This window comes from Nannospalax galili, unplaced genomic scaffold (genome assembly GCF_000622305.1).
Source record: "Nannospalax galili isolate Female #2095 unplaced genomic scaffold, S.galili_v1.0 scaffold379, whole genome shotgun sequence".
NCBI lineage: Eukaryota > Metazoa > Chordata > Mammalia > Rodentia > Spalacidae > Nannospalax > Nannospalax galili.
Window position 1 is genome coordinate 49,139 of NW_008343963.1, and position 24,277 is coordinate 73,415.

The 24,277-nt window shown below is 37.6% G+C and overlaps 1 protein-coding gene across 1 annotated transcript in view; it reads left to right on the plus strand.

Moving 5' to 3' along the window:
* The window catches only part of Nmd3 (NMD3 ribosome export adaptor), a 34,371-nt gene that overhangs the window by 8,851 nt on the left and 1,243 nt on the right, over positions 1 to 24,277 (plus strand). The window contains exons 5-14 of the mRNA XM_008840220.3: positions 2,658 to 2,738; positions 4,302 to 4,430; positions 4,727 to 4,817; positions 12,783 to 12,861; positions 13,966 to 14,062; positions 15,617 to 15,734; positions 16,968 to 17,113; positions 19,640 to 19,752; positions 20,889 to 20,961; positions 22,814 to 22,920. Coding sequence (XP_008838442.1) covers positions 2,658 to 2,738; positions 4,302 to 4,430; positions 4,727 to 4,817; positions 12,783 to 12,861; positions 13,966 to 14,062; positions 15,617 to 15,734; positions 16,968 to 17,113; positions 19,640 to 19,752; positions 20,889 to 20,961; positions 22,814 to 22,920 — 1,034 coding nt within the window. The remainder of the gene's footprint in view (positions 1 to 2,657; positions 2,739 to 4,301; positions 4,431 to 4,726; positions 4,818 to 12,782; positions 12,862 to 13,965; positions 14,063 to 15,616; positions 15,735 to 16,967; positions 17,114 to 19,639; positions 19,753 to 20,888; positions 20,962 to 22,813; positions 22,921 to 24,277) is intronic.

Genomic DNA, 24,277 nt, shown 5'->3' on the forward strand with positions numbered 1-24,277 from the left:
GAGAAGTATAAACAGTTCTTTTGAATTTTTCTTCAAAAAGACACAAAGAAATGGGGTAGTATCTGGAGGGGGATTTGGAACACACACTTGTTAAGACTGGAGATCTAATAGTGTATCAGTAAGCTTGGGAATGATAATATACAAAGGGAAAAATGAAAACTGCAAGAGTTAGAGGACTGACTAGAAGATATCTTTCAAGAGTGGCAAAGAGTGGCAGGAAGTAGAAGAGTGCCTCTCTTCTTCCACTCAGCACTTGCTCTGCCGTGTGCTACTCTTGGCAAGAGAATATTTTGTGGAACAAAGTAAGCTGTCTGCTCTTTAATGAGGTGCTGAGGTTCATGGACAGGAGCATGGGCATTTCATCTGTGGTAACAGGAGAGAAGCAGTGTTGGTTAGTGAGAACACGGGCAGTAGCTTTGAGTTGCCAAATGTGTCAGGAGAGGGGAGGATAGGAAATGGACCTCCAGAAGAGTCAGAGAAGATGCTCTAGAGTAGTGATGTTTGGATGCAGGGTAGTGCTTGTGGCTACTGCTAGAAATTTAAAGATTAACTCTATCAGCTACACAAGAAACACAGAGCAGGCAGAACATTGGATTCAGCCAAGGTTCTGATTTGGCCCAGTTAATAAGGTGAAGTGAGCGACCAAGGAAATTGGGAGTGCATGGGAATGATTTTGGTGATTTATTTTGAAATTAGTTCAGATAGGTGGAAATAAGTAGATGAGGAGGAATTGAGACATAGGGACAAAAGTGGAGAATGAATGGGTTTCCCATTGCATTAGATAGAACCCTTTTTGCTGCCCTTGAACTAGAGGTAATGGACTGGAAAGATAGTGGTAATCAGTGAGGAGGCTGTTCAGAATTAAGACTTTGGAGGGGCTTCACTAATTGTTAATAAAGAGAATTAGTTGTGAAGACAGGAAAAAAATCAGGATCATGGAGGTTATAAATTCAGAGAATTGAGAGGTCATGGTATTGTAGTGATCATCTGGGTAAACAATGAAAGTCTTAAGCATTAGTCTTGGAAACAGTAGCAGTGAGCCAGGAGCTCACTTTGAGAAATGACAGCTAGTGATAAAAGATTAGCATCACTAGACCAAAGAAAATCACCTAGTGACCTTAGATTCAGGCTGATTGTATTGAAGGAGGCAGGTAAAATGGTTTGGCATTAGCAGTAAAGGAATAAAAGCATGCCTGTGTAGCTCCTGATCCAGGGATAGGAGGAATGAGAGAGAAGATGGGACATTTAATTGGCTACGGGGACACAGTATAATCAGGAGAACCAGAAGTGGAAGGGAATGCTCAGCAGTCGTTGAAGATTTAGAAGGTTAGTGGATAGAGAACAGAGTAAAGGAGATTTAGGATTTGGAGGAGTTAGATGCAGATAGAACAGAGATAGGAAAACCATATGGAAACTGGATTGTGGGAAATGAGAGGTGACTGAGGTCTCTGGAATTACGATAAGAGACAAAGGACCCAATAAAGTTAAGCAGTGTGGTGAGTCTGTTAAGGGATGCTGAAGTGGATGTCAAGGTCCCTCTCTCCCTTTCTGCAGATGGAGGTTGGAGGCTTTAGGAAGAGCCGACTTAGTTCCTTCTGGGCTTCCTCTTAACTCCTGCAGCTGGAAACTAGGGGAATAGGAAGCTGGTTATCACTCTGCACCTGTCTTGGCTCCTTGGCTCCTTGGAATTGCTTTAGTTCAGCCAGGATGAAGAGGTTTTTATTCTACCCTGACTAGTCTAGTTCTCACCAGACAGTTTTTGATAAAATACAATCTGCTTGTTCATACCTTCCTATTGTTACTTATTTAATGGATTTTTCCATTCATCTCCAGGCCAGTATCATACTTACAGACCTTATAAGTACTGAGGCGATCTCTCCTCATTAAGCCTGTTGTTTATTTCTGTCAGAAAAATTGTATTATCTTAGTTCCCTAAGCTGGATACTTGAACACTGTATTAATGTGTGTTCTCTTCCTCTTTTTAATATTCAGCCATTGTTAAATCCTGTATAATTATCTCCTAAGTAGCTTTTGCATGTTTCTGTTATTTCTAGCTCCTCTCAGTTGAAGTTACCAACAGTTGCTACTCAAATTGTTACAGCAGCCTCCGTCTTTGCTCTTTCCCTCCCCTTGTTCCAGAGCACTTGTGCTAGCCTTATTTAATATGCTTAGCTCATCACATAAGCAAATTGTTCTTAGCTCCTGATTTAGCAGTAAGTTACAATTGTGTAGTCAGTATGTGAACCTTGAATGAATGTCCATTATTTAAAGGAAAAGAAAGACACAGACTAATATAGAAAGAATAACCCAGAAACTTGTTTGTGTGGTTTCCCATGGATAGTGAATGAGTTCTTCACCTTTTGAAAAAAATATATTTCCTTTTGAGAAACAGTCCTTTTTTTAATAATGATTTTTCCCCTGTGAAGAATACTTCTGTTCTTGCTTGGCACATTAGTACATCCATTGGCTTGCCTATTTGCTGCTATTGTTGCTATAATTTCATTGATAACCTTTTTTTGGTTGTCATAGTATATAATGATGTTAATCACAAATTCCTTGAACGATCCTATGAAATCTTCTTATTAATGCATTATCCTTCCATCACCCCCCCCCCAGGTGAGAACTTAATGCTTCTTTTTTTTAATCTTTTGTTGAAGGTTCGACTTGTAGATGCAGGCTTTGTTTGGACTGAGCCCCATTCTAAGAGGCTTAAAGTTAAACTGACAATTCAGAAAGAGGTAAGCTGTATAGATTTTTTTTCTAAACCTGGTTAAGTTGCAAGTAGTAAGAAAGGGCCTAGTGCTAAATTATTTTATAGCCTAAATGGCTTAAAGGGAAGACTGTACTTTACATTTTAGTTTTCTGTTATATCTTCAGATGTTTTAATCCTCTGAACAAATGATTGTCACTAGTAGCTATCATTGATCAGAATTAGTGGGTTCAAGAATCTTTTCAAAGTTATTTTTATCATCTATATGTGGTGATGTGGTAGGTGACTGTAATCTAGCACTTACTAGGCTGAGGCAGAAGGATTATGAATTCAAGACCTTCCTGGGCTACATAGTAAGTTCCTGGTAGGCCTTGACTCAAAAACAAGCAACAACAACAAAACTCCCTCCCCTATCCCCTGAAATAAATAAATTAATTAAAAAATGTTATGTTGATATAAAGACTGGAGTTAAAACTTGGGCAGAGACAGTGAATCTCCTACTTGGCTGGCCATACTCCCAGTTCACAGTGGCTGACTCAGAACCTCTGTGTAGATTGAAGTGTTTATGTCCCCCCAGTGTTGATCAAACCCAAGGCCTCAAGCAAGCTAGGCAAGCTCTCTACTCCCAGACCTTCTGTATATTTAAAAAGCTTCCCAGGCAACATCAGATGGTCTTTGTTTGGAAACCATTAAATTAAGGAATATTTTTCTTTTTTGAGAATTTTGTCTTATTTTCTTCTAAGGAAGAATTCCGTGTGTATCATACACATAGGCACACAAGCACACATATATAAAACATAATTTTTGTTCTTTGAGACAGTTTCACGTGGCCCAGTTTAACCTTGAATTCACAGTGTACCTGAGGATGACCTTGAACTTCTGATATTCTTGCTTCCATCTCCCAAGTGCTAGGATTACAGGTGTGTGCCACCATGCCTGATTTTATGCTATGCTAGCATGCTAGGCAAATGCTCTACTAACTGAGCTATGTCCCCAGACCCAAACTTTTGAGTGTCTTCACAGCCAGTTCAATTAAAGGTGAATTAAAATGGTAATCCAATCTTAGGAATTCAATCTAATACAATTCCTAATTGTATTAGGAATTCTTAATGCAGTATTTCTTTGGGGACTAGAGAGATGGCTCAGCAGTTAAGAGCGCTAGCTACTCTCAGAGGATCAGGGTTTGATTCCTAGCACCCACATGGCTGTTAACAGTCATCCCTGACTCCAGTTCCAGGGGAATCAGATACATTCTTCTGGTGTCATGGTGAACTTACATTCATTCATGGAGCAAATACACTCATACTGTTTTTTAAAAATATTTTATTTATTATTTTTATTTTATGTGTAACTTACTCCTGGGGGATGTAGCTCAGTGGTAGACCACTTAATCAGAATGCATGAGGTCCTAGATTCAATCCAACTTATTTTTATGATTACAAATTAAATTTGACTTATTGATATCTTTAATGCATTCATAGAAAATTTTGAATTACTTATTAAAGAGTTTTTTTTTTTTGTTTTTTTTTTTAAGAAAAATAACAACCCTAACAACAGTAAGAGCACAGACATGCATTGCTTTCTTTCTCAGGTGATGAATGGTGCTATCCTTCAGCAAGTGTTTGTGGTGGATTATGTCGTTCAGTCCCAAATGTGTGGCGATTGCCATCGAGTAGAAGCCAAGGATTTCTGGAAGGCTGTAATTCAAGTCAGGCAGAAGGTACTGAAAAATAATGAGTCAGTCTTACATTTTGTATTTCATCTTTGTCCATTATAAATAGCTGCTAAAACCTCATTTCTCTTTCTAAGTCCTTGATGTATAATTAGAGTCAAGGTTCCTGAAACATTGACTTTAGGAATTTATCACTGTTTACATTTCTGTTAATCTCTAAAGACTGTTTCTGTTTGTTTGAAAAATGAAAGTGCTGTTGTATCTGTAGATGATATATGTGCACTATATTTATAAGTGTCTTTTTGGCATTTAATTTGTTGATTCTATAATGCATGTATATTTAGACTCTGCACAAAAAAACATTCTACTATCTGGAACAGTTGATTCTGAAATATGGAATGCATCAGAATACACTTCGTATCAAAGAAATTCATGGTGAGTTCAAATGTAAAAGAATTTGAAGTGTCAAAATTTTATTTTAATTAGCCTAAATCTTATCTTTATCAGGTAGTTAAAGTGGTTGCAAAGATTCCTTCAAAAATTCATAAAGTATGTATATGCCTGTATATGTATGTGCATGTGTAGGAAGAAAACAATCTTAATTTTCTATGTGCACTGTCCTGTATGACAGTTAGTATCCACATGTGATTAGCAATTGAAATATGGCTGGTGTAATTCAGAAACTGAGTTTTGAATTTTCTACTGTTCTAAGCTTATTTTAAATTTACATGTAATTAGTGGCTACTCTGGATAGCACATACTTAAGATAACTAGTTTTTTCATGATGTCCTTCTGTCTTCACTCAAGACATTTATTAAGCATCTAGTTCATGGTAGGTGCCATTCTTTGTTCTTGGACTATAAAGGTATAGTAGTATTAATTCCTGCTCTATGCATTGCTCATCTTGCTGCTAGAGAAATAAGCGGGTGACTGTTGGTATAGTGATTGGAAGAAAATTGTTTAAGTTTTTTTTGTAGTTTTTCACACACTGACAGTATTTGTGATGATTAAATTCAGAAGCTTAACTCAATACATAAACAGGGATTGTGTAAATGAGATTTCTAAATGGAATTTTAAAACCTGAAAATTTTTATAATAGCTTGTAAGTTCTGCCTCAGGATTTTCTGGTTTTTCTTTGGCTTGGTTTCTTTGATGGTTGTGGGAATTGCCCCAGGGCCCTGCAGAGGCGTTATATAACTGCTGTTGAGTAATACTTCTGGATACAACTGTTTCACTGTTTGGATACAACATACTTAATCATATATGGTGGCGGGGGCATATGTTTAGTGTAAAATATAAATATTCTGTAGCAAACTTGTCTTTGCTAACAATAGTTTTTGGATGGGGCTTGCTCCTGTTAGACAAGAGTTGTTTTTCTTGTTTTTAAAATACAGATTTACTGCTGACTGTTGTTGAAGAAATGACCAAAATCTTGAATTATAGTCCTTTTTTAAAACCACAAGTCTGAAGTTACTGGCATGTCATTTATATTCTATGTGTTGAGAAAAAGTACTTCAAAGGTGATCTTTGGTCCCTAAATGGGGAAACAGTATCAGTTATCACCTGGTGAAAATCTTTCAGTCTTTTCCTCTAAGTTGGTGTATTACTAGCAGATACAAGATGGTCTAAATTGATGAAACACAATTTAGTGACTACTGTGGATAAGTTTTTTTACTGGCTATCCAGTAGTAAAGGTATACCTTTATTCTTTGGTACTTGCCCTGAGTAAGTCTTGACAGAGACTCAAAGGTAGATGTGGTGGTCTATGCCTGTAATTTCAGTACCTGGGAGTTGGAGGGAGGAGTATCAAGAGTTGATGGAGGGCATCCTTTACGAAGTGAGTTTGCAACCAGTCTAGGCTACATCAGAGTCTGTCTCAAAAAAAAAAGTATGTGTGTGGAACAGTACTCCTATTCTAGCTAAGATCAATAGTAGAAATATCTTCACAGGATGTTTTGTTGGCAAACAGCTTGGTACATTTCCAAAAATTAATTTCAGAACCTAAAATGTTGCAGGTTTAACACATCCTTCCAACTGAAGACTTTTTTTCTTCTAGTTCTTGGTTTAAATGAATATTTGATTTGCTTGTATATTTGTAATGTTATTTTTAAAATAATAATTGTAAAAATTCAACACCTGCCACCCCCCAAAATAGCATAGTTTCTTAAAACAAGTTAGACTTTGTAAGTTGTGAGTAACTGCTCTCACATGTCATCATTCCATACCCTTATGTGACTTTGATGGCTCTTTAACACATTTGGAAGACTTTCAGCAACAATACATATAATTCCATTTTATTATTTTTAACTGCTGTCTAGTAGTCCTTAGTCAATGCATATTTAAATTTATTTCTTTATTAATGGGTTCATAGTAACTTCATTTTTGTTGCTATAAGAGCACTGTAAATATACTTTGCTCATCTTTGTACATATGTAGTGGTTTTTCTTTGGAATCAGTTTAAAGAATTGGAATTATTAGACAAGAAAATCCAATTGTGTTTTGATATATACTGCCAGATTGTTTCCCAGGGTGCTGGTACACATTCCCATTACTAGTAAGCTTTCCTTTATCTATACACTTGACACTACTGATTGAGACTGTATTGACTTTTTATGTGTATGAGTGCATTGCCTCCATGTGTGTAAGTGTACTCATGCTGTGCAATGTCGGCGGAGGTCAGAAGAGGGTGATGGATCCCCTGGAATTGGAGTTAGGATGGTTATTAGCTGCCTTGTGGGTATTGGGAATTGAACTTGGGTGCTCTGTAAGAGCCATCAGTGCTCTTAACCACTGAGCCAACTCTCCAGCCCCATGTATTGACCTTTCTAAATATTGTTGTTTCAGTGGACAAATAACATCTTTTTATCTGTACTTCCTTGATGATTAAGGAGGGTTAACATGTTTTCCTATGTATCTTAGTCATTTTCTTTCTAATGTGAATTATCTATTGTTATCCTTCAGGCATGTATCCTTTTCTGATTTGTTTGTATGTGTTTCCTGGATGCCAGTTTCATTTCAGCCCTAAGCATAGTATGCTGAAGTTCTTTTTTTCCTTTTTCTCTTTTGGTATTTTTGAGGCAGGGCTTCTCTTTGTAGCCCAAGCTGTCCTTGGGACTGTCAGTCCTCATCCCTCATTCTCTTTAGTGCTGGGATTACACATGCATACACACATACATATGCTTATGCTTCTCTGTCCAGTTGTGCTGTCAGTTATGTTAGCACTGAAGAAACTTAAGAAGGTCACCTTCCTTTTCTTTGTGTTTATTGCCTCTGCTTTGTAAGAATTATTAAGCCATCTAGTTTCTTATCTCTTGGGTGATAGATCATTTCAGTTTCCTTTAGGACTAGGATCTCTTTCAAGTATTTCTTCTTCAGTCTTTTTTTTTTTTTTTTTTTACGATGAAGCCTTTCATTACAGCTTTAACATACTCAATAACAGTTTCCAGAGCAAAGATACATCTCTTTCAAAAGTGCCTATAAAATTTTTAGGTTCACTGTTGAATTAATACTGTTGAGCTCAGTATAAGCCCTGTAAGACATAAAATTGAATGAGTTTTTAACCTTTAAAAAAGATCTCCATTTCATTTTATGTATGTATCTGATTATTACTAGTCATAATTGGTTGCTTTTGGATCCTTGGTACCTGTGTATGTCTATAAAGTCATCGGGCAGATTCAACGGTAATGTTTATCACCTCTACTAATTAATATGATGTAACTTTTTATGCTTCCTCCTCAATCAGACACATAGAGATTAAAGACACATGTGTAAACATCTAAGTGTTAGTAGCATTAAAAATGTAGGAAACAGACTATTTTAAAATGAAATAGAGATCTTCTTAAAAGCCTCCCATAGCCTCCCTCCCCCCACTAGAGTCCTTATACTCTGTTATCCCTGCTGCTGTCCGCTGTGTTGTCGGCACCCCAGTCATTCCCCACTACTTGTCCATCTGGTGAATCTAGTCAGCCTATCTAGAGGTCTTTGTTTTAGGATGGTCAGTTGTTTCTCATCTAGCAGCAATCAGTTGTCAGTATTCCTTTAGATAAGATTGGGATCTGCTGTTAATTTTCCCATTTCTATGCTGGGTTACTGTCTGGAAGTCTCTTGGGCCCCCCTGGCCATAACTAAAAGGAAGGGTATCTCCTGTCTGGCATTGTTTCTTCTTAAGTAGCTTTTAGCTATACACATCGACACTTAAGGAATTATATTGATCCCTTTAATTTTTGGTTATACTTTCCTTTTGAGTGTTTAAGTCCATACAGTTGGTCCAGATAAACCAGTTTATTTTTACGCTTAAGGTTGTTTGGGGATCTGTTCCTCAGGGGTCACATGGGCTGGAAAGGTCTTTTGCAGCTTTCAGAATTGTCTCTTTGTTTTGTATGTATAGTGTTTTTATTATGATGTGCCATGGTGAGTTTCTTTTCTGGTCCTGCCTGTTTGGTGTTCTATATGTTTCTTGTATTTGTATGGGCATGTCTTTCTTTAATTTAGGGAAATTTTCTTCTACAGTTCTGTTGAGGATCTGGTCCATGCCATTATCTTGGGATTCTTTCCCCTTCCTGTATGCCTGTGATTCATAAGTTGGTCTTTTTATGGTATCACACAATTCCTGCATATTTTGTTCTTGTGCTTTCTTAAATATTTCATAATCTTTGCTTGAGCGGTCTAGTTCATCCACTTTATCTTCCAGTCTTGATATTCTGTTTTCCATTTCATTTATCCTATTGGTGAGGCTTTCTCCTTTTGTTTCTAATTGGCTTACTGAGTGTTTCACTTCCTTCTTCATTTCAGCCCGAGTATTCTTCAATATTTCTAATTCTTTTCAGAATTCATTCAGAAGTTTATTCCTATCTTCCTTCAGTTCTTTGATTTCTTTGTTTGTGTGTTCTTTAAATTCATTGAATTCTTTTATCATGTTTATAATTGTTCTTTTGAGTTCCATGTCCTGCATTACCTCTAGCCGGTTCTCATTGTACTCCTCTAGAGGACTATTGGTATTTGGTGGGGATATGTTATTTTGGTTTTTCATGTTATCATTTTTTCTCTGTGATTTTAACATGTGAATTTCTTTTGTAGTTTCTGATTCTTGTGTGAGACTCAAGCCTTCAAGTTTAGGTCTGCTTCTTTTTGTAAACCTTATGTGCCTTTGTGGTTTACTTTTGGGGCATGGAAAGCTGGTTTGTCTAAGCTTCCGGTTCTCTCTTGATTTTCTACTGGAGTGGCCAGATTGCTTTTGTCTTCAGGAGTTCCCACAGAGGCCTAATTCAAATGAGGATCAGGTGCTCTCAGGCTTTCTTCTAAGGTCTGGATCCCTCCAGGAAAGATGTCGTCTTCAGGAATTTGGGGGTTGGACTGGCCTGGCAGCAGGGCCCAGTAAAGATGCTGGTCTAGGTCAGCTAGTGGCCCTGCCACCCAGAGATGCAAAGGGAGATGGGGGTGGGAAGAGGCTCCAAGGACTCCTGGGGACTGCACTGAGGAACTGGGTTGGTCTGGATGCAAAGGATCAGGAAGCCTAGAGGTTAGCCCTGGTGTCCAGGAAAGAGGCTGGTGGGTTGTGCAGCCCGGGGAAACAGAGGGAAGTGAGGGCAGGACCAGGCCCAGAGGGCTCCTGGGGACCCTGAGAAGGCCCTGGGTTCATCTGGATGTAAGGGATCAGGAAGCAGTGGTGATTCCGGGGCCTAGAGGTCAGCCCCGGTGTCCAGGAAAGAGGCCGGTGGGTTGTGCAGCCTAGGGAAGCAGAGGAAGGTGAGGGCAGGACCAGGCCCAGAGGGCTCCTTGGGACCGCGAGATGAGAAGGAACTGGGTTTGTCTGGTTGCAAGGGATCAGGAAGTAGTGGTGGTTCTGGGCCTAGAGGTCAACCCTGGTGTCCAGGAAAGAGGCTGGCATGTTGTGCAGCCCAGCGAAGCGAGGGCCTTCAATCATTTTTATTGCATTTATTTATTGTGTATAATCATTTTTGATAGTACATTCTAAGAAAGGAAACAGTTTTATCTAGCATTTTATATTCTTTGCATAAAATTCATCGAAGTTATTTATGCTTGTAATGTTGGTTCATCTACATTGTTTTTTCTCATTTTTGCCCTTTTCCCCTTGCCAAACTTTGATCGATCATGTTAGTTTGAGGGGTGGTGGGGTCAGGGGAGGTCCTTGCTGCCAAGCTTAGTGATCTGAGTTCAAACCCTGACACCCACATGGTGGAAAGAGAATCAAATCCTCCAAGTTGTCCTCTGACATCCACATGTGTGTTGTGAGAGGCACGCACACACATGCACATACACACACACAAAACAACTAATGTAAATTAGGAAAATTATTTGACATTTTAAATATTTAAAAGTTTTGTTTTAATCACTAAACTTTGTATTTTCTTTGTCCTATTTTATTTTTATTGAGAATTAAGTTGATTTCCACTTTATAATTTAAAGTCATATCTTTTGATTATCATATTTGCTCTCTACCTTTGGGTTTTTTTGTTGTTGTGGTGGTTGCTTTTTAGATAGGGTCACACAATATGTAGTTTTGGTTGGGCCGGAAGGTACTGTGTAAATGAGCTGGCGTTGAACCTTGGGAATCCTCCTGCCTTGCCTTCTGAATGCTGGGATTACAGATATGTGCCACTGTATCTAGTGTTCATACCTCTCCCTTTCTACTGCCCATTGAATATATGTCTTTTGTCCTCAGCCAGCTCCTCACCTATGTCTGTATTTAAGGACAGAACTGCTAAGTTACATGGTAAATTTGTTACTATTTAGGCTTGAGAAGGTGCCTGACTATTTCCAAGTAGCTGTAACACCTAATATTCCTGACAGCAATATTGGAGGATTCCAAATTCTCTACTTCAGTTATCATATTTGTTTGTAGACGTTCTAGAGGGAAGTGTGAAATCTGTAGTGATACTCCCTTTTTTACTTTTAAATAGTTGATTGCTCAAACTCAAATCTTTTATTCAAGTTCTAAAATGTTTACATTGATAAGAATTGCATCTGCATTGGGTGAAAAGATGGGTGACCACTACCAAAAAGGAAACTCATACCTCTAGTCAGTACTAAAAAATGCTTCAAGGTGATGCAAATACAGAAATAACAGCCTCCACTTTAGTCCAATAGGCATTTTACTTTTCATCCATATAAATTTGGAGATTAAATAGCTGCTTTAGGAAAATTGAGTTTTCACACACAAAAAGACCAGGTAGGTAGAATTTAAAGACCACAAATCATGTTGTTAGCTATTTCCTTTTTAGTGATGATCATCCTATGCAAACGCACATGAAAATTTGTACCAGATCTCAATAGTCCAGAACTTTGTAAGCATACACTTAAACTTGTTTTTAAAGTGATAAGTAAACATGATATAGGCACTTGAATTCACTAAAGGAAAAGCAAATCGTTTTCTTTCCTTAGTAATCTCCACAAATGGAGTAGTTATTGTGGTTTGAATTTTCATTTCACTAGCGAGGAAATTGATATGGATGTATTCTGCATATAAATCTTGTATTGCCTATATGATTTGCAGTGTTTTCTCCTAGACTGTAGCCTTTACATTTCCTTAATGCTGTCCTTTCTCTTGCAAAAGTTTTAAATTTTGATGAAGTCCAGTTATCAGTCGTGCCTTTGGTGGTGTGCTAAATAAAGAACTATTTGTTTAAGGTCACAAAAATACCCTGTGCTGTTTTCATATACTTTTATAATTTTTTAACTCTTCATCTTTTTCCATAATGATATTCTTTATCCCAATGAAAAGACTGTCCTTTATTAAATGCCATGAATCCTTCTGTTGACTAAATGTAATCATTTGTTTCTACAATCTCAGATTTATGCATGAGTTTATAATTCTGTGCCAATCTATACGGTCTTACTTAACTGGAATGAAATTTAAGTCTTACTGTTCATTTTCTTCAAAGTTATTATGGTAATTGTAGTTTATTCTTATTTAGGTACCTTGTGAACATTTATTAGCAGATAGATTTCCTTTGTCTCCCCTTTTGAAAGTGCTAAATGCTGCTGCATTGTGATTGAATGCTGTTGTCCAGGGACTTCTTTGTTGAGTATTTTTCAATCTTAGTATATCATTTTTTTCCCTGTGTGTCAGTTAGGTGGATTCCTGTTATCTTCTTGGTAGACTGTTCCATTTATTACATAAAATGTTATTTTCTTCTTCTTGGCCTTTTTTTTTTGTTTGTTTAGAATTAATGTGAATCATATTTTCATGTGTTTACTTTTATCTGATTTGTCATTTTACTCGAGTTGGTCTTAACTGATATCCCTAATCTGTTATGGCTGTAATAGTTTCAGTATTTTCTAGTAATTTCTTTTGTTTAATATGGATTTAATTTTTGATACGGTCATGTCGGAAGAAAACCTTATTTTGAAGAATTATTTTCATGTCTTATTTTATTTCAGATGGTCTGGATTTCTATTATTCTTCAAAACAACATGCTCAGAAGATGGTAGAGTTTCTTCAGTGTACAGTTCCCTGTAGGTATGTTGTGAACTTAAATGTGATATGTTCAGGGATCTGGGAATGGATATAAGTCACATCTGTTCTTCAGGCTTAGATAACTTATTTTAGTAAAATATTTGAAATTTTAGTAAATACTTACATAATCATGAAATGTTGAGTTAGCCACTTTTTGTTAGCCACAAAGGACCTAAGACTCTTTTAAAAGCTAAACCTAAATCCCAGTAATAAACACTGTAGTGCTGAATCATAGAAAATTGGTAGAAAATATAGGACTTACACTCCATAAATTGAATTTATATTGAAAATTGAGATTAGTAAGAACAAGGACCTGGGAGGTACATTAGTGTGGCTTTTATTTTATTTTTTGTTTTTTTTTTGAGACAGGATCTTCCTGTAACTCCAACTGACGTGGAACTTGCTATGTAGACCAGGGTGGCCTTGAGCTCACAGAGATCTGCCTGCCTCTGCCTCCCAAGTGTTTGGATTAAAGGCATGGGCCGTCACATCCACCTAGTGTGGCTTTTAATGAATGCTAAATAGTCTGAATGAAGGACATTTTGGTGATTTTTTTTTTTTTTTTTTTGAGTAGATATGGTTCAAATTAGGGTATAATTCTGATGAGGGTTTTGATATACAAGTGGGTGAAATTAGGTTTTACCATAAGTTTTGGTTTCATTTCTGTTAGTATCATAAAATACCCCGACAAAAAGCAACTTAAGGAAGAAAGGGCTTATTTGGCTTATTATTCCAAGTTAGAGTCCACCATTGTGGGGACGTCAAAGCAGGACCTCAAGGCACCGTGCTTGCCTGCTCCCTTCTTAGCTTTTTGCCTGCTCCTTTGCTAGCTTTCTGCCAAGAGAATGGTACTGATCATAGTGGCCTGGGTCTTTTCACATCTGTTAATTAAGATAATGTCACAGGCCAATCCAATGTAGACAGTGCCTCATAGAGACTCTTCCTAGGTGATTCTAGGTGTTTCAAGTTGACAGTTAAAGTTAACCACACCATAGTAGGCATCGTTCTTAGACACGTGGACATTGATAATTTGATTTATTGATATTCCCAAGTTTATATAAGTAAGTACCTGTGCTTTTTTTTAATATTCATATTCTGTCTTAATAGATACAAAACATCACAACGATTGATCTCTCAGGATATCCATAGTAACACATATAATTACAAGAGCACTTTTTCTGTGGAAATTGTTCCAATATGTAAGGTACATTTTTTTCATTTAATTAATCCATATCAGTAGAAGTACAAGTAGTTGGTTTATATATAATTTGTAGCTCCTGGTTTCCTTCTCAATGGCTAGAAATTAAGACTAACTTCCTTAAATGATTTCTGAAATGCTCAGCTTTGTTAAAAAGATACAGAGTGTGTGTTTATCATTATAAACTGGTGTGCCTTTGTCTTTCATTTTGGTGTATTAAAATGAAAAGACTGGGCTAGTGAGATGGCTCGATGACATGCAGTCTCGACAACTTGAGTTCAATTTTGGGAACGCATGTACAGGTAGGAGAAAACCATCTCCACAAAGTTGTCCTCTGATCACCACACACACACACACACACACACACACACACTCACAATATTAATATGAAAATAGAATTAACAGAATAGATGAAAAGACCTGGTTGCAAATTTTAAGGTCCATATTTCTTAAAAATTGACATCCTTGTGGGCATTTGATAGTTCCATGAAACTTTTAATTATAAGAAATGATACAAGAAAAGATCAGTGAGCTGCTTTGGAATCTATGCAAACAAGATTTTTACATATGTATATACATGTCTCTGTGTGTGCAGTTTTATGTGCCCATACATATGTGTATGTGTAGGTCTGAGATTGACATTAGGTATTTGCCTCAATGACTATTTTTCAGCCAGCTGATTGAGCTAGGTTGGCCAGCCAGGGACCCCTGGGATCTGCCTGTCTCACTTTTCCCAGTGCTGGAATCACAGAGAGAAATGGCTGCGAATGGCTTTTTACTTGGTGCTAGGAATCTGTACTCAAGTCCCTCTGCTTGTGCACCAGCACCTTGCCAGTTGATCCATCTCCCTATCCCTGTCAGCAGGGTTTTGACAAGAGTCAACAGTTTTATGGAAATGAGATCATAGAATCATTTTTATTTGAAAACATCTGAATAAGACATTTAAAATACAGATTACAATTTCATTGTGCTAGGATTAAAATCATTTCTTCAAAACACATCAGTGAATTAAAATTCAGCAAGTAGTAATTGAGTACCTGTGTAAACAATGTTGTACTGGGCTGGGTATGTAGCTTAGTTGAGAGAGACTTGCCTCTAACATGCATGAAACCCTGGATTCAATCTCCAACAGCACATAAAGCAAAATGTGTTGCCACACATTAGCATTTGAGGGGTGGAAGCAAGAAGATCAGAAGTTTAAATGTATCCTCAACTACAAAGAAAGTTTGAGGCAAGGTTGGGCTACATGAGACTTTGTCTCAAAAAATAAAATAATGAAAAGGTTACACTAATGATTATGTTATTTAGAATACTCTTATCATATAGAAACTTTTGTGTTGATATTGACCCTACACTTGGGAGGCGGAGGGGGCCAGATAAGGGATTTGTGAGATCGAGGCTACATAGCGAGGTCTACATAGCGAGTTCCAGACCAGCTGGGCTTAAAGGGAGACCCTATCTGAAAAAGACCTCCATACCCAGCTCAGTTTTACATTTCTAAGTATTTATCAGACACTGTTACTTATTTGCTATGTTTTTAATGTGACTTTTTCTGCCTAGGATAATGTTGTCTGTCTGTCCCCAAAACTGGCCCAAAGCCTTGGAAATATGAGCCAGATATGTATTTGTATTCGAGTAACTAGTGCCATCCATCTCATAGACCCAAACACCCTGCAAGGTAAGCTTTGGAACTAAATTTACCTTAACAGTTTAGACCTGCAAGGTAATTTATGGTGTTTAAATTCTCTTTCTCCTTTTTTTTTTCTTTGAAAAGAGGGTCTTATGCAGACTAGACTAGCCTTGAACTCTATATAGCTCAAGGATGACCTTCAACTCCTGATTCTCTTCCCTTCATCTCCCCAGTTCAGGGATTACAGGGGTGTGCCATCAGGCCCAGGGTATGTAGTGCTGGAGATGGAACCCTCAAGGACTGGTGGGTTGTAAGCCAGGCATTCTATGAAATGAGCTACACCCCCGGTCCCAAATGTCATTTGGAAGACTAGTTAGAATATAGTGTTTACAGTTACTGGAATTATAAAGCTCTCTTTATTACTCCGTTTTTTTTTTTAAAGGAACAGTTCTATGAACAATTCAATTTTGTGACTAAGTCTTTTGGTCTTTTGTCCCCTGCTATTGTTGTTTTTGTTTTTTTTTTTTATTAAAAATTTTTTTTTTTGTGCTATGGATTGAACGTTGGTATTCTTCTTTTAAATAAGCATTTTAAATTTGGGACCTTTGACCTGTTATCCAGTGGAACATTTAGTTTAAATAAGAATTTTAACTAATTTCATCATTATCACAGATTATTTTTAACATTCTCTATGCAGATAATTATTTTTGAGGAAGACCACATAATGATAGAAATCTTAGTATCTGACCGTATCTCACTTGATCTTTTTCTTAATTTTTTTCTTTTTTCAAGTTTTCCATTACTAAAAGTTGAGATTAGTGTGATATTTACCAGAAACTCATTGATTGTATCCTTGGATCAGTTACACTTCACCAACTAAGGTCTTTTTGCAGTAATAGGATAGGCTTGCTTTATCTGCCAGCTAAAACTAGGCTTTCCAGCTCACCATAAGCAGCTAAGATGACAATAGGCATAAAATGCAATACCAGCCTGTGAAACTACTATAGAACTGCTTGAGTCCGATCTGAATGAAAAGGCAGGTAGCTCTGTGGTATTCTGTATATAGTGACTACGATGGAAACATGTTGGACAGCTGATAATTGCCGTGTGCTCTGAGAGGTTTGGTGTATGGAAATAAGTGATAACCTTTGAGTCACTGACACTCTAGTCCTGTTGACATCATGTATCCCAGTTGTACATATGTCTGCGCTCTAGTTAACACATTTGATAGCTCTTTAAACACTTCAGTTAGCTTGCTTTTCATGTTCTGCTTATTCTTAGTTGCAGATATTGATGGGAGCACTTTCTGGAGTCATCCTTTCAATAGTTTATGCCATCCCAAACAGCTCGAAGAGTTTATTGTGATGGAATGCAGCATAGTCCGAGACCTAAAACGTAGTGCAGGGGCTGGAGTAATATCAAAAAAGGTAAGCCACAGCTATCTACCCACCTTTATTTTATTGAGTCCTTTTTATTAGATTTGGGTTTTTGGTTTATTTTTTTGGTCTTTTTGAGACAGGGTCTCCCTGTAGCCCCAGGTGTCCTGGAACTCACTTTGTAGACCAGGCTGGTCTTGAACTCAGAGATCCGCCTGCCTCTGCCTCCTAGGTGCTGGGATTAAAGGCGTAAACACCACATGAGTTTAAGCAGTGAGGATCCAGTGAAATGGTTCAGTGGGTAAAAGTGAATCCTGATGACCTGAATCTGCTCTCTGGTACCCACTTAAAGGTGGAAGGAGAGAACTGATTGACTCTAAAATAAAGTTGTCCTCTGACCTCCAAATGTGTACCAGGGCATCTCTCTCTCTCTCTCTCTCTCTCTCTCTCTCTCTCTCTCTCACACACACACACTCCTTATAAACATGTTTTAGAGTTGAGTCAATTGTGATTGAAAGTTAATAGGTTTAATATAGTCTGATGAGTTAGTTTTCTTTTGTGTTGGGGAAAAAAAGCTATTTTATTTATTCCTTTATTTTTGTAGAGAAGGACCAAGTAGCCAATTTAGCCTTGACTTTACAAATCATTCCTAAATATAAAACACAGGAATGCTTTTTCAGTAAGATCAGTGTACCACAATCAGACTCTGTCGCCTACATTCAGATTCCTTCCTTCATTTCAGAGTGTATTAGGGTTTGTTCAGACTCGTATCTGGTTGGGGAACACAGATATGTGAATATTGTAACTCTCAAATCTTCTTTAATAATAGCCTCTTCCCATCTTTTTGTTGTTGTTTTGACACTGTCGTAAACTGAAAGGGTGTACTAGGTGCTACCTTCTGAATCTGTTTTATTGTTTTTTTTTTATTGTGTTTGTTTATGATGCCATTGAACTTCATTTTACTGCATTTCCTCTAAACTAGAAGTATATTTACAGGTTTGACTAAACTTATATTTTTATGAGAATTTTTAAGAGGTGATGTGTAGTTTTTAATTGCATTTGGGGGTTGTGCATCTGTGCTCTCTCTGCACATGTGAAGATCAGAGACGAATTTATAGAGTTTCTTCTTTCCCCACCTCTGTGTGGGTTCTGGGGGATCTGGGGGTCAAACTCAGGTTGCCAGACTTGTACAGCAAGGCCCTTTACCGGGTCATCCATCTTGCTGACCCAAGCCTGTCTTTTTAGATGCTCATTTTGCTCCAAATTCAACCATTGGAAACCCCTTCTGTATGGTTCTTGTGTCCTGACTTTCTATGTCTTTGAAAGTATGTCTATTCTGTGGTACAGTAACATAGCAACCAGTTATAAAATTATATAGTTTCAGCCCATATCTGAAGTCAAGTACTTCTGTAAGTATAGAGGTCTTGTGTCCTGCTTTAGAGGCTTCCAGTCTGGGTACTTCTTTTCTTTGGAGGTAATACTGCTTCTTGACAAAAACAGTTGAATAATTTGGGATAAGTGAATGAAAATGGATTTGCTTAAAAATATAGTTAAGAGCAACTTTTCATTTATGTGAAGTATAGAAGAACAATCAGATACATATTTTCTTGGTTTTCAAAAATACATTTAGCTAAAACAGACTAATTCTCTTATTGCTGGAGTTAGTAAGGACTGGGGAGCTAGGACCATCAAGTGGAGTAGGCTCCCTGGTACTTACTTCGCTTTGGTTTCAGTTCTTTCTAAACCTAAGACCTTTGACTTTCTTCCTTGTACTTCCGTCTTCTCTTTTCATCTTTTGTCAATTGCATTAATTCTGCCATTAACTCAGTATTTTGCTTTTGATCTTATTTCAGTTGATCTTTGTTAGTAAAAGGGTGGCATGTCTATTTAATTTGTCTTGGAAGTTTAAAATGTCAGTGAAATCTTGCGTTTTCTAGTATGAAATTTCAAACTTGGGATTTTGTTTTTCCAATGAATAGTTTTTGTAAATTACATCTGGGAGCTAGAGAAATGGCTCAGAACATACCACTCTTACAGAGGACCCAAGTCCAATCGTCAGCCCTCCCCCCAGCCCCCCATGCCGGGCAGGTCACATCCACTTGTAGCTACCGCTTCAGGGAGATCTGAGGCTTCTGCCTTCAGGCACCAGCACTCATGCACGTATCCACACATAAGCCCACACGCATACACATAATTAAAAATAATAAAATCTTCTAAAAATGCACCACAAACTACTGTGTTTATAAGATATTAATTTGGTAAAGATCTGAGTTCACAGTGTGCTAGTAGAATGTGTGGCCTTTTCTGAACTACAAGCATTTGCTTCAATATTTTCTTGCTTAAGATTCTTTTGCCTTTTTATTTTTTGCTCAGTCTAAATTAGCCAGTCTATCATTTCCTTTTGAGTCATTTTCTATGCTCCTGATTTAGTAATTTATTAGTTTTGACAGTGTTTTAGAATTCTTAAAAGTAGAAAACAATTCTAAATGAATATTAAAGTAGAAAAGTCATTATTATATTTAGTTTTTCCATGAGATACTTCTTGAATTGTTTATATTCATTTTCTTTTCTGTTAAGCATACCCTTGGGGAAGTCTGGATACAGAAAACATCTGAAATGAATACAGATAAACAGTATTTTTGTCGTACTCACTTGGGACATCTTTTAAATCCTGGAGATCTAGTGCTTGGGTTTGTATTATTTTACCACATTTTTTAACTTGTCAATTGGTATTGCAAGTTTGCTTTAGAAGTCAACAAATACCTAAGTAAGTTGTTAATTCCAAGAAGATTTAAGCATTCTTAAGAGCCGTGTAGCTTATTTTATTATTGATAACTATATTAACCATGGATTAAACAGAAGAGTTGTTCAATTTTGACCATCTTGTTCCAAGATATGAATCACTGAACCCTGAGTTAGGTCAATATTTACAACTTTTTAGGGGAGTAGTGGGTGGTTTTTTATGACTGTGCAAATATTTCACATTTAAAAAATGGCAGCCCTGGGACTAGAGAGATGGCTCAGTGGTTAAGGGCATTGGCTACTCCTGCAGAGGACCCAGGTTTAATTCTCAGTACCCACATGGTAGTTAATAATGGGGATCCAATGCCCTCTTCTAACTGCACTGGGCATTGCACAGTGTGGGTGTACTTATATGCATACAGGCAGTACACTCATACACATCCAAAATTTTAAAGAAAAAAAGGGAGGGAGGGAAGGAACGAAGGAAGGAAAAGAAATGGTAGCCCTGTATGTCTGGGTCTATGGGGGTAAAGAACAGTTGTTTGTGAATTAAAGCTTTTCAGTGTGCTATAGACATTGCTCTTGTTCTTAGCGTTAGATTGCTGTTCTCAGTCCATTTTTCTTTTTTTAAAGAATTTTTTTATTATGTGTATGAGTGTATTGCCTGCATGTGTGCAAGTGCACCCATGTTGTGCAATGCCCCCCAGAGGTCAGAAGAACCATAGGATCCCCTGGAACTGGAGTTATGGACCGTTGTTAGCTACCACGTGGATGCTAGGAATCAAACCCGTGTCCTCCGCAAGAACAGCCAGCACTCTTAACCGCTGAGCCATCCCTTCAGTCCCTCTTTTTCTTCTTTAACAAGAATATGGTAAGGTGGGAAACAGTGGACAACATGAAATTCAGTGTGATACCGTCTTTATTAGCATCTGCAGAAAAGTATGTTTTCCACATAACAAACTTCAGAACATTTGAAATGGGGAACATATTCAATATTTTATTGAGAAGGAAGTTTTAGATGATATCCATAAAATAGAATAATGCACGAAGGACTCTCATTCAATTTTCACTGCTTACATTGCAGGTTTGATCTGGCCAACTGTAATTTAAATGACGAACATGTCAACAAAATGAACTCAGATAGAGTTCCAGATGTGGTATGGCTTTAGTTTTTCTCTCTCCTTTCTCCTCTCTCTCTCTCCCCCATCCCCTATATTAAAGATAATTGATAAAACTTAGGAATAGGATGCATAGGTTTACACATGAAAAGAAATAAATTTAGAAGGGTCTTTAAATTTCATAGATAAGATGTAATTGGGGTAATCCATGATTTGTTCAGGGTTTTTGTATGTATTTGTGTTGAGGGAAGATGTAGTGGTGGTGGTGTTCTTTATAATCAGATTATTTATTTTCTTATCAAACGCTTGGTACTGCTAGACCCGTGGCATAGGCCTGTAATTACAGGTACTCAGGAGGCCGAGGAAGGAGGATCACAAGTTCAAGATTTTCTTGGGCTAGAGTGTGAGTTTAAGGTTGGATTGGGAAACTTAGTGAGACCTTGTCTCAAAAAAAGAGAAAGAGTCCTGGGGCCTAGGTTCTGCTTTTCTCCCCAGCACCACGAAAGTAAAGTAAAACAAAACCTGATGCTATCTACAGAGAAAAATTAGTTTTAACTGGAAAGAGTGACCTTTAAAATTTATTCAGGCTCATTCTTAGTTAGGCTCAGCTTATTTGCAAATATTCTCCACTTCAGATGATACTTCAAGGTAAGACCATTATTCAGTATTAAATAAATATAATTGGACTTGAAAATAACCTTCACAGTATTAACTCTTGGAGAAAGACTTTACTTGTGGAAAGTCTATTGAATTCTGATACTTTGAGTTTAAGAATCATGAACAGGGGCTGGAGAGATGGCTCAGTGGTTAAGAGCGCTGGCTCTTGCAGAGGACCCAAGGTCTCATAACTCCAGTTCCAGGGGATCCAGAGCCCTCTCTGATCTCCGCAGACATTGCACGACGAGTACACTTACATGCAGGAAATAAACTCATACACACAAAATAAAAGTAAAAAAGAATCCTGAACAGTAGTGAATGAAATGAATGTGAACAATTCTATCTCCTACTTAATCTTTTAGAATAAACTTTAGTTTCTTTAGCTGTGAGCAAAAATAAAGTCATGGTAATAGAAGGACTTCTTCCTCATGGAGAATGTTTGGGTGTTAAGTCAAAACAGGTATTTCTTCAAAGCTTGCAAGAGGAGATTCCGGCAGTCTAAGATTTTTCTGTTTTCTCTGGATGTGGTGGCACATGCCTTTTATCCCAGTACCCAGCAGGCAGAGTCAGGCGAATCTCTGTGAGTTTGAGGCCAGCCTGGTCTGTATAGTGAATTCTAGACCAGCTGGGGCTATAAGGAGACCCTGTCTCAAAAAGACCAAAAAAAAATTTTTTTTTTCACTCCACAGTTACTAAATATTATGAAAGTCACATAAACGCTTATTAATGGGAATAAAAGGGTGTTTACCTGTGGTGTGTCTGAGTGAGGTATATGATTGGTAGCTAAACATTGGAAGTTTGAGTAAAAAGAAAAAATTAAGGTTTTTTTTTTTTTTTTGTATTAAAAAAAAAATGTATATTTGGGCTGTGTGTGGTGTCATACACCTTTAACCCCAGCAGGCAGATCTCTGAGATCAAGGCCAGCCTGGTTTACATAGTTCCAGGCCAGCTAGGGCTAGAGGGAGACCCTGTCCGAAAAACCAGGGAAAAAAAATGTAGTCACTGGAAAATTTCAGTTAGTGAGTTTTCACAGTTAGATAAATAATGCCAAAAGCATCCTTGTAAGTAAATGGAGAAAAGTTTTGAAGTCCTCCTGATGCTGCCTCTTGCTTTCCACACCTTTCTCCTGAAGTATACAGCTGTCATCAATTTGCTGTCTTCCTAGCTTGCCTGTAACTTTCAATTTTTTTAGGTTTTGGGTTTGTGGACTTGTATTTTGTAATTTCTGTTAAAGGTATTAATCAAGAAGAGCTATGACCGCACTAAACGCCAACGCCGTAGAAACTGGAAACTGAAAGAACTTGCAAGAGACAGAGAAAACATGGACACCGATGATGAGAGGTCCTGCTTTGCTTTAAGTCTTACACGTTTCAAAGGAATCCTTGTGATTAAATTATTCTTATGCTATAAAGAAATAGGCATCACTGTATCTTTCACACTCAAAATCAATTTTGGATTCTTATAAAGTTATTAATTAATGGAATCCACATAAGAGGATGTAATGACATTTATACAAGCGTAACTATTTCCTGGGTTACTGTCCTTATAATAGTGTTAATGTAAATAACTTACTTGAAAAGTGCAATAGAGATAATTACCTTCTGGATATCACAGATAGATGAATGCTTATGACCTAAACCTAAAAGAAAATAGTGCATTGGTATCAGATGTTACTTGTCAAACAACTTAAACAGAAATGAGGATAATATTTTCTAAAAGTTTGTTGAGGACTGGCGAGATGGCTCAGAGGTTAAGAGCTCATGCTGCTCTTCCAAAGGACCTGAGTTTGGTTCCCAGTACCATGTCAGGCAGCCTACAAATGCTTGTAACTGTGGTTCCAGGGGATCCAATGCCCTCCTCTGACACCTGCATTCACGTGCACATGTCCGCACAGAGACACATGTACCTACACATAATTAAAAATAAATCTAATAAAAGAAAAAAAAAGTTTGTTGAATGAAGTGACTTTAGTTCTTCATGATGGTGAAAACATTGATGTTTGAAAGAACAGAGAATATACAGAAAATTGTTTAATGAATTGGGAAGCAATAGAATGTCTTAAATATCTCATAAATTTATAAGAAACATATAGTATGTTAGCTATAAGTTCATATTTGCCTATTTGAGCTGTAGTTTTGGGCTGGCGAGAAGACTCAACAGCTAAAGGCCTTTGTTGTGCACAGCTGGTGACCTGAGTTTGATCCCCAGAACCCATATAAGGTGGATGGAGAGAACTGTCTCCACAGAGTTACTCTCTGGCTGCCATATGTATGCTGTGGTAGATGTACCCCCCCCATATATCCTAATAATATTAATAAATAAAAGTTAAAAAAAAGATAATGAGGCTGGAGAGGTGGCCCAATGGTTAAGAGTACTTCCCAGTCTTCCAGAAGACTTGAGTTTAGTTCCCAACACCCATGTAAAGTGGCACACAATTACTTGTAACTCCAGCTCCAAGTGCTCTGACTTCCTCTTTGGCCTCCACAGGCACCCACATACATGAGGCTCTCTCTCTCTCTCTCTTTCTCTCTCTCTCAGGCACCCACATACATGAGGCTCTCTCTCTCTCTCTCTCTCTCTCTCTCTCTCTCTCTCTCAGGCACCCACATACATGAGGCTCTCTCTCTCTCTCAGGCACCCACATACATGAGGCGCTCTCTCTCTCTCTCTCTCTCTCTCTCTCTCTCTCTCTCTCTCT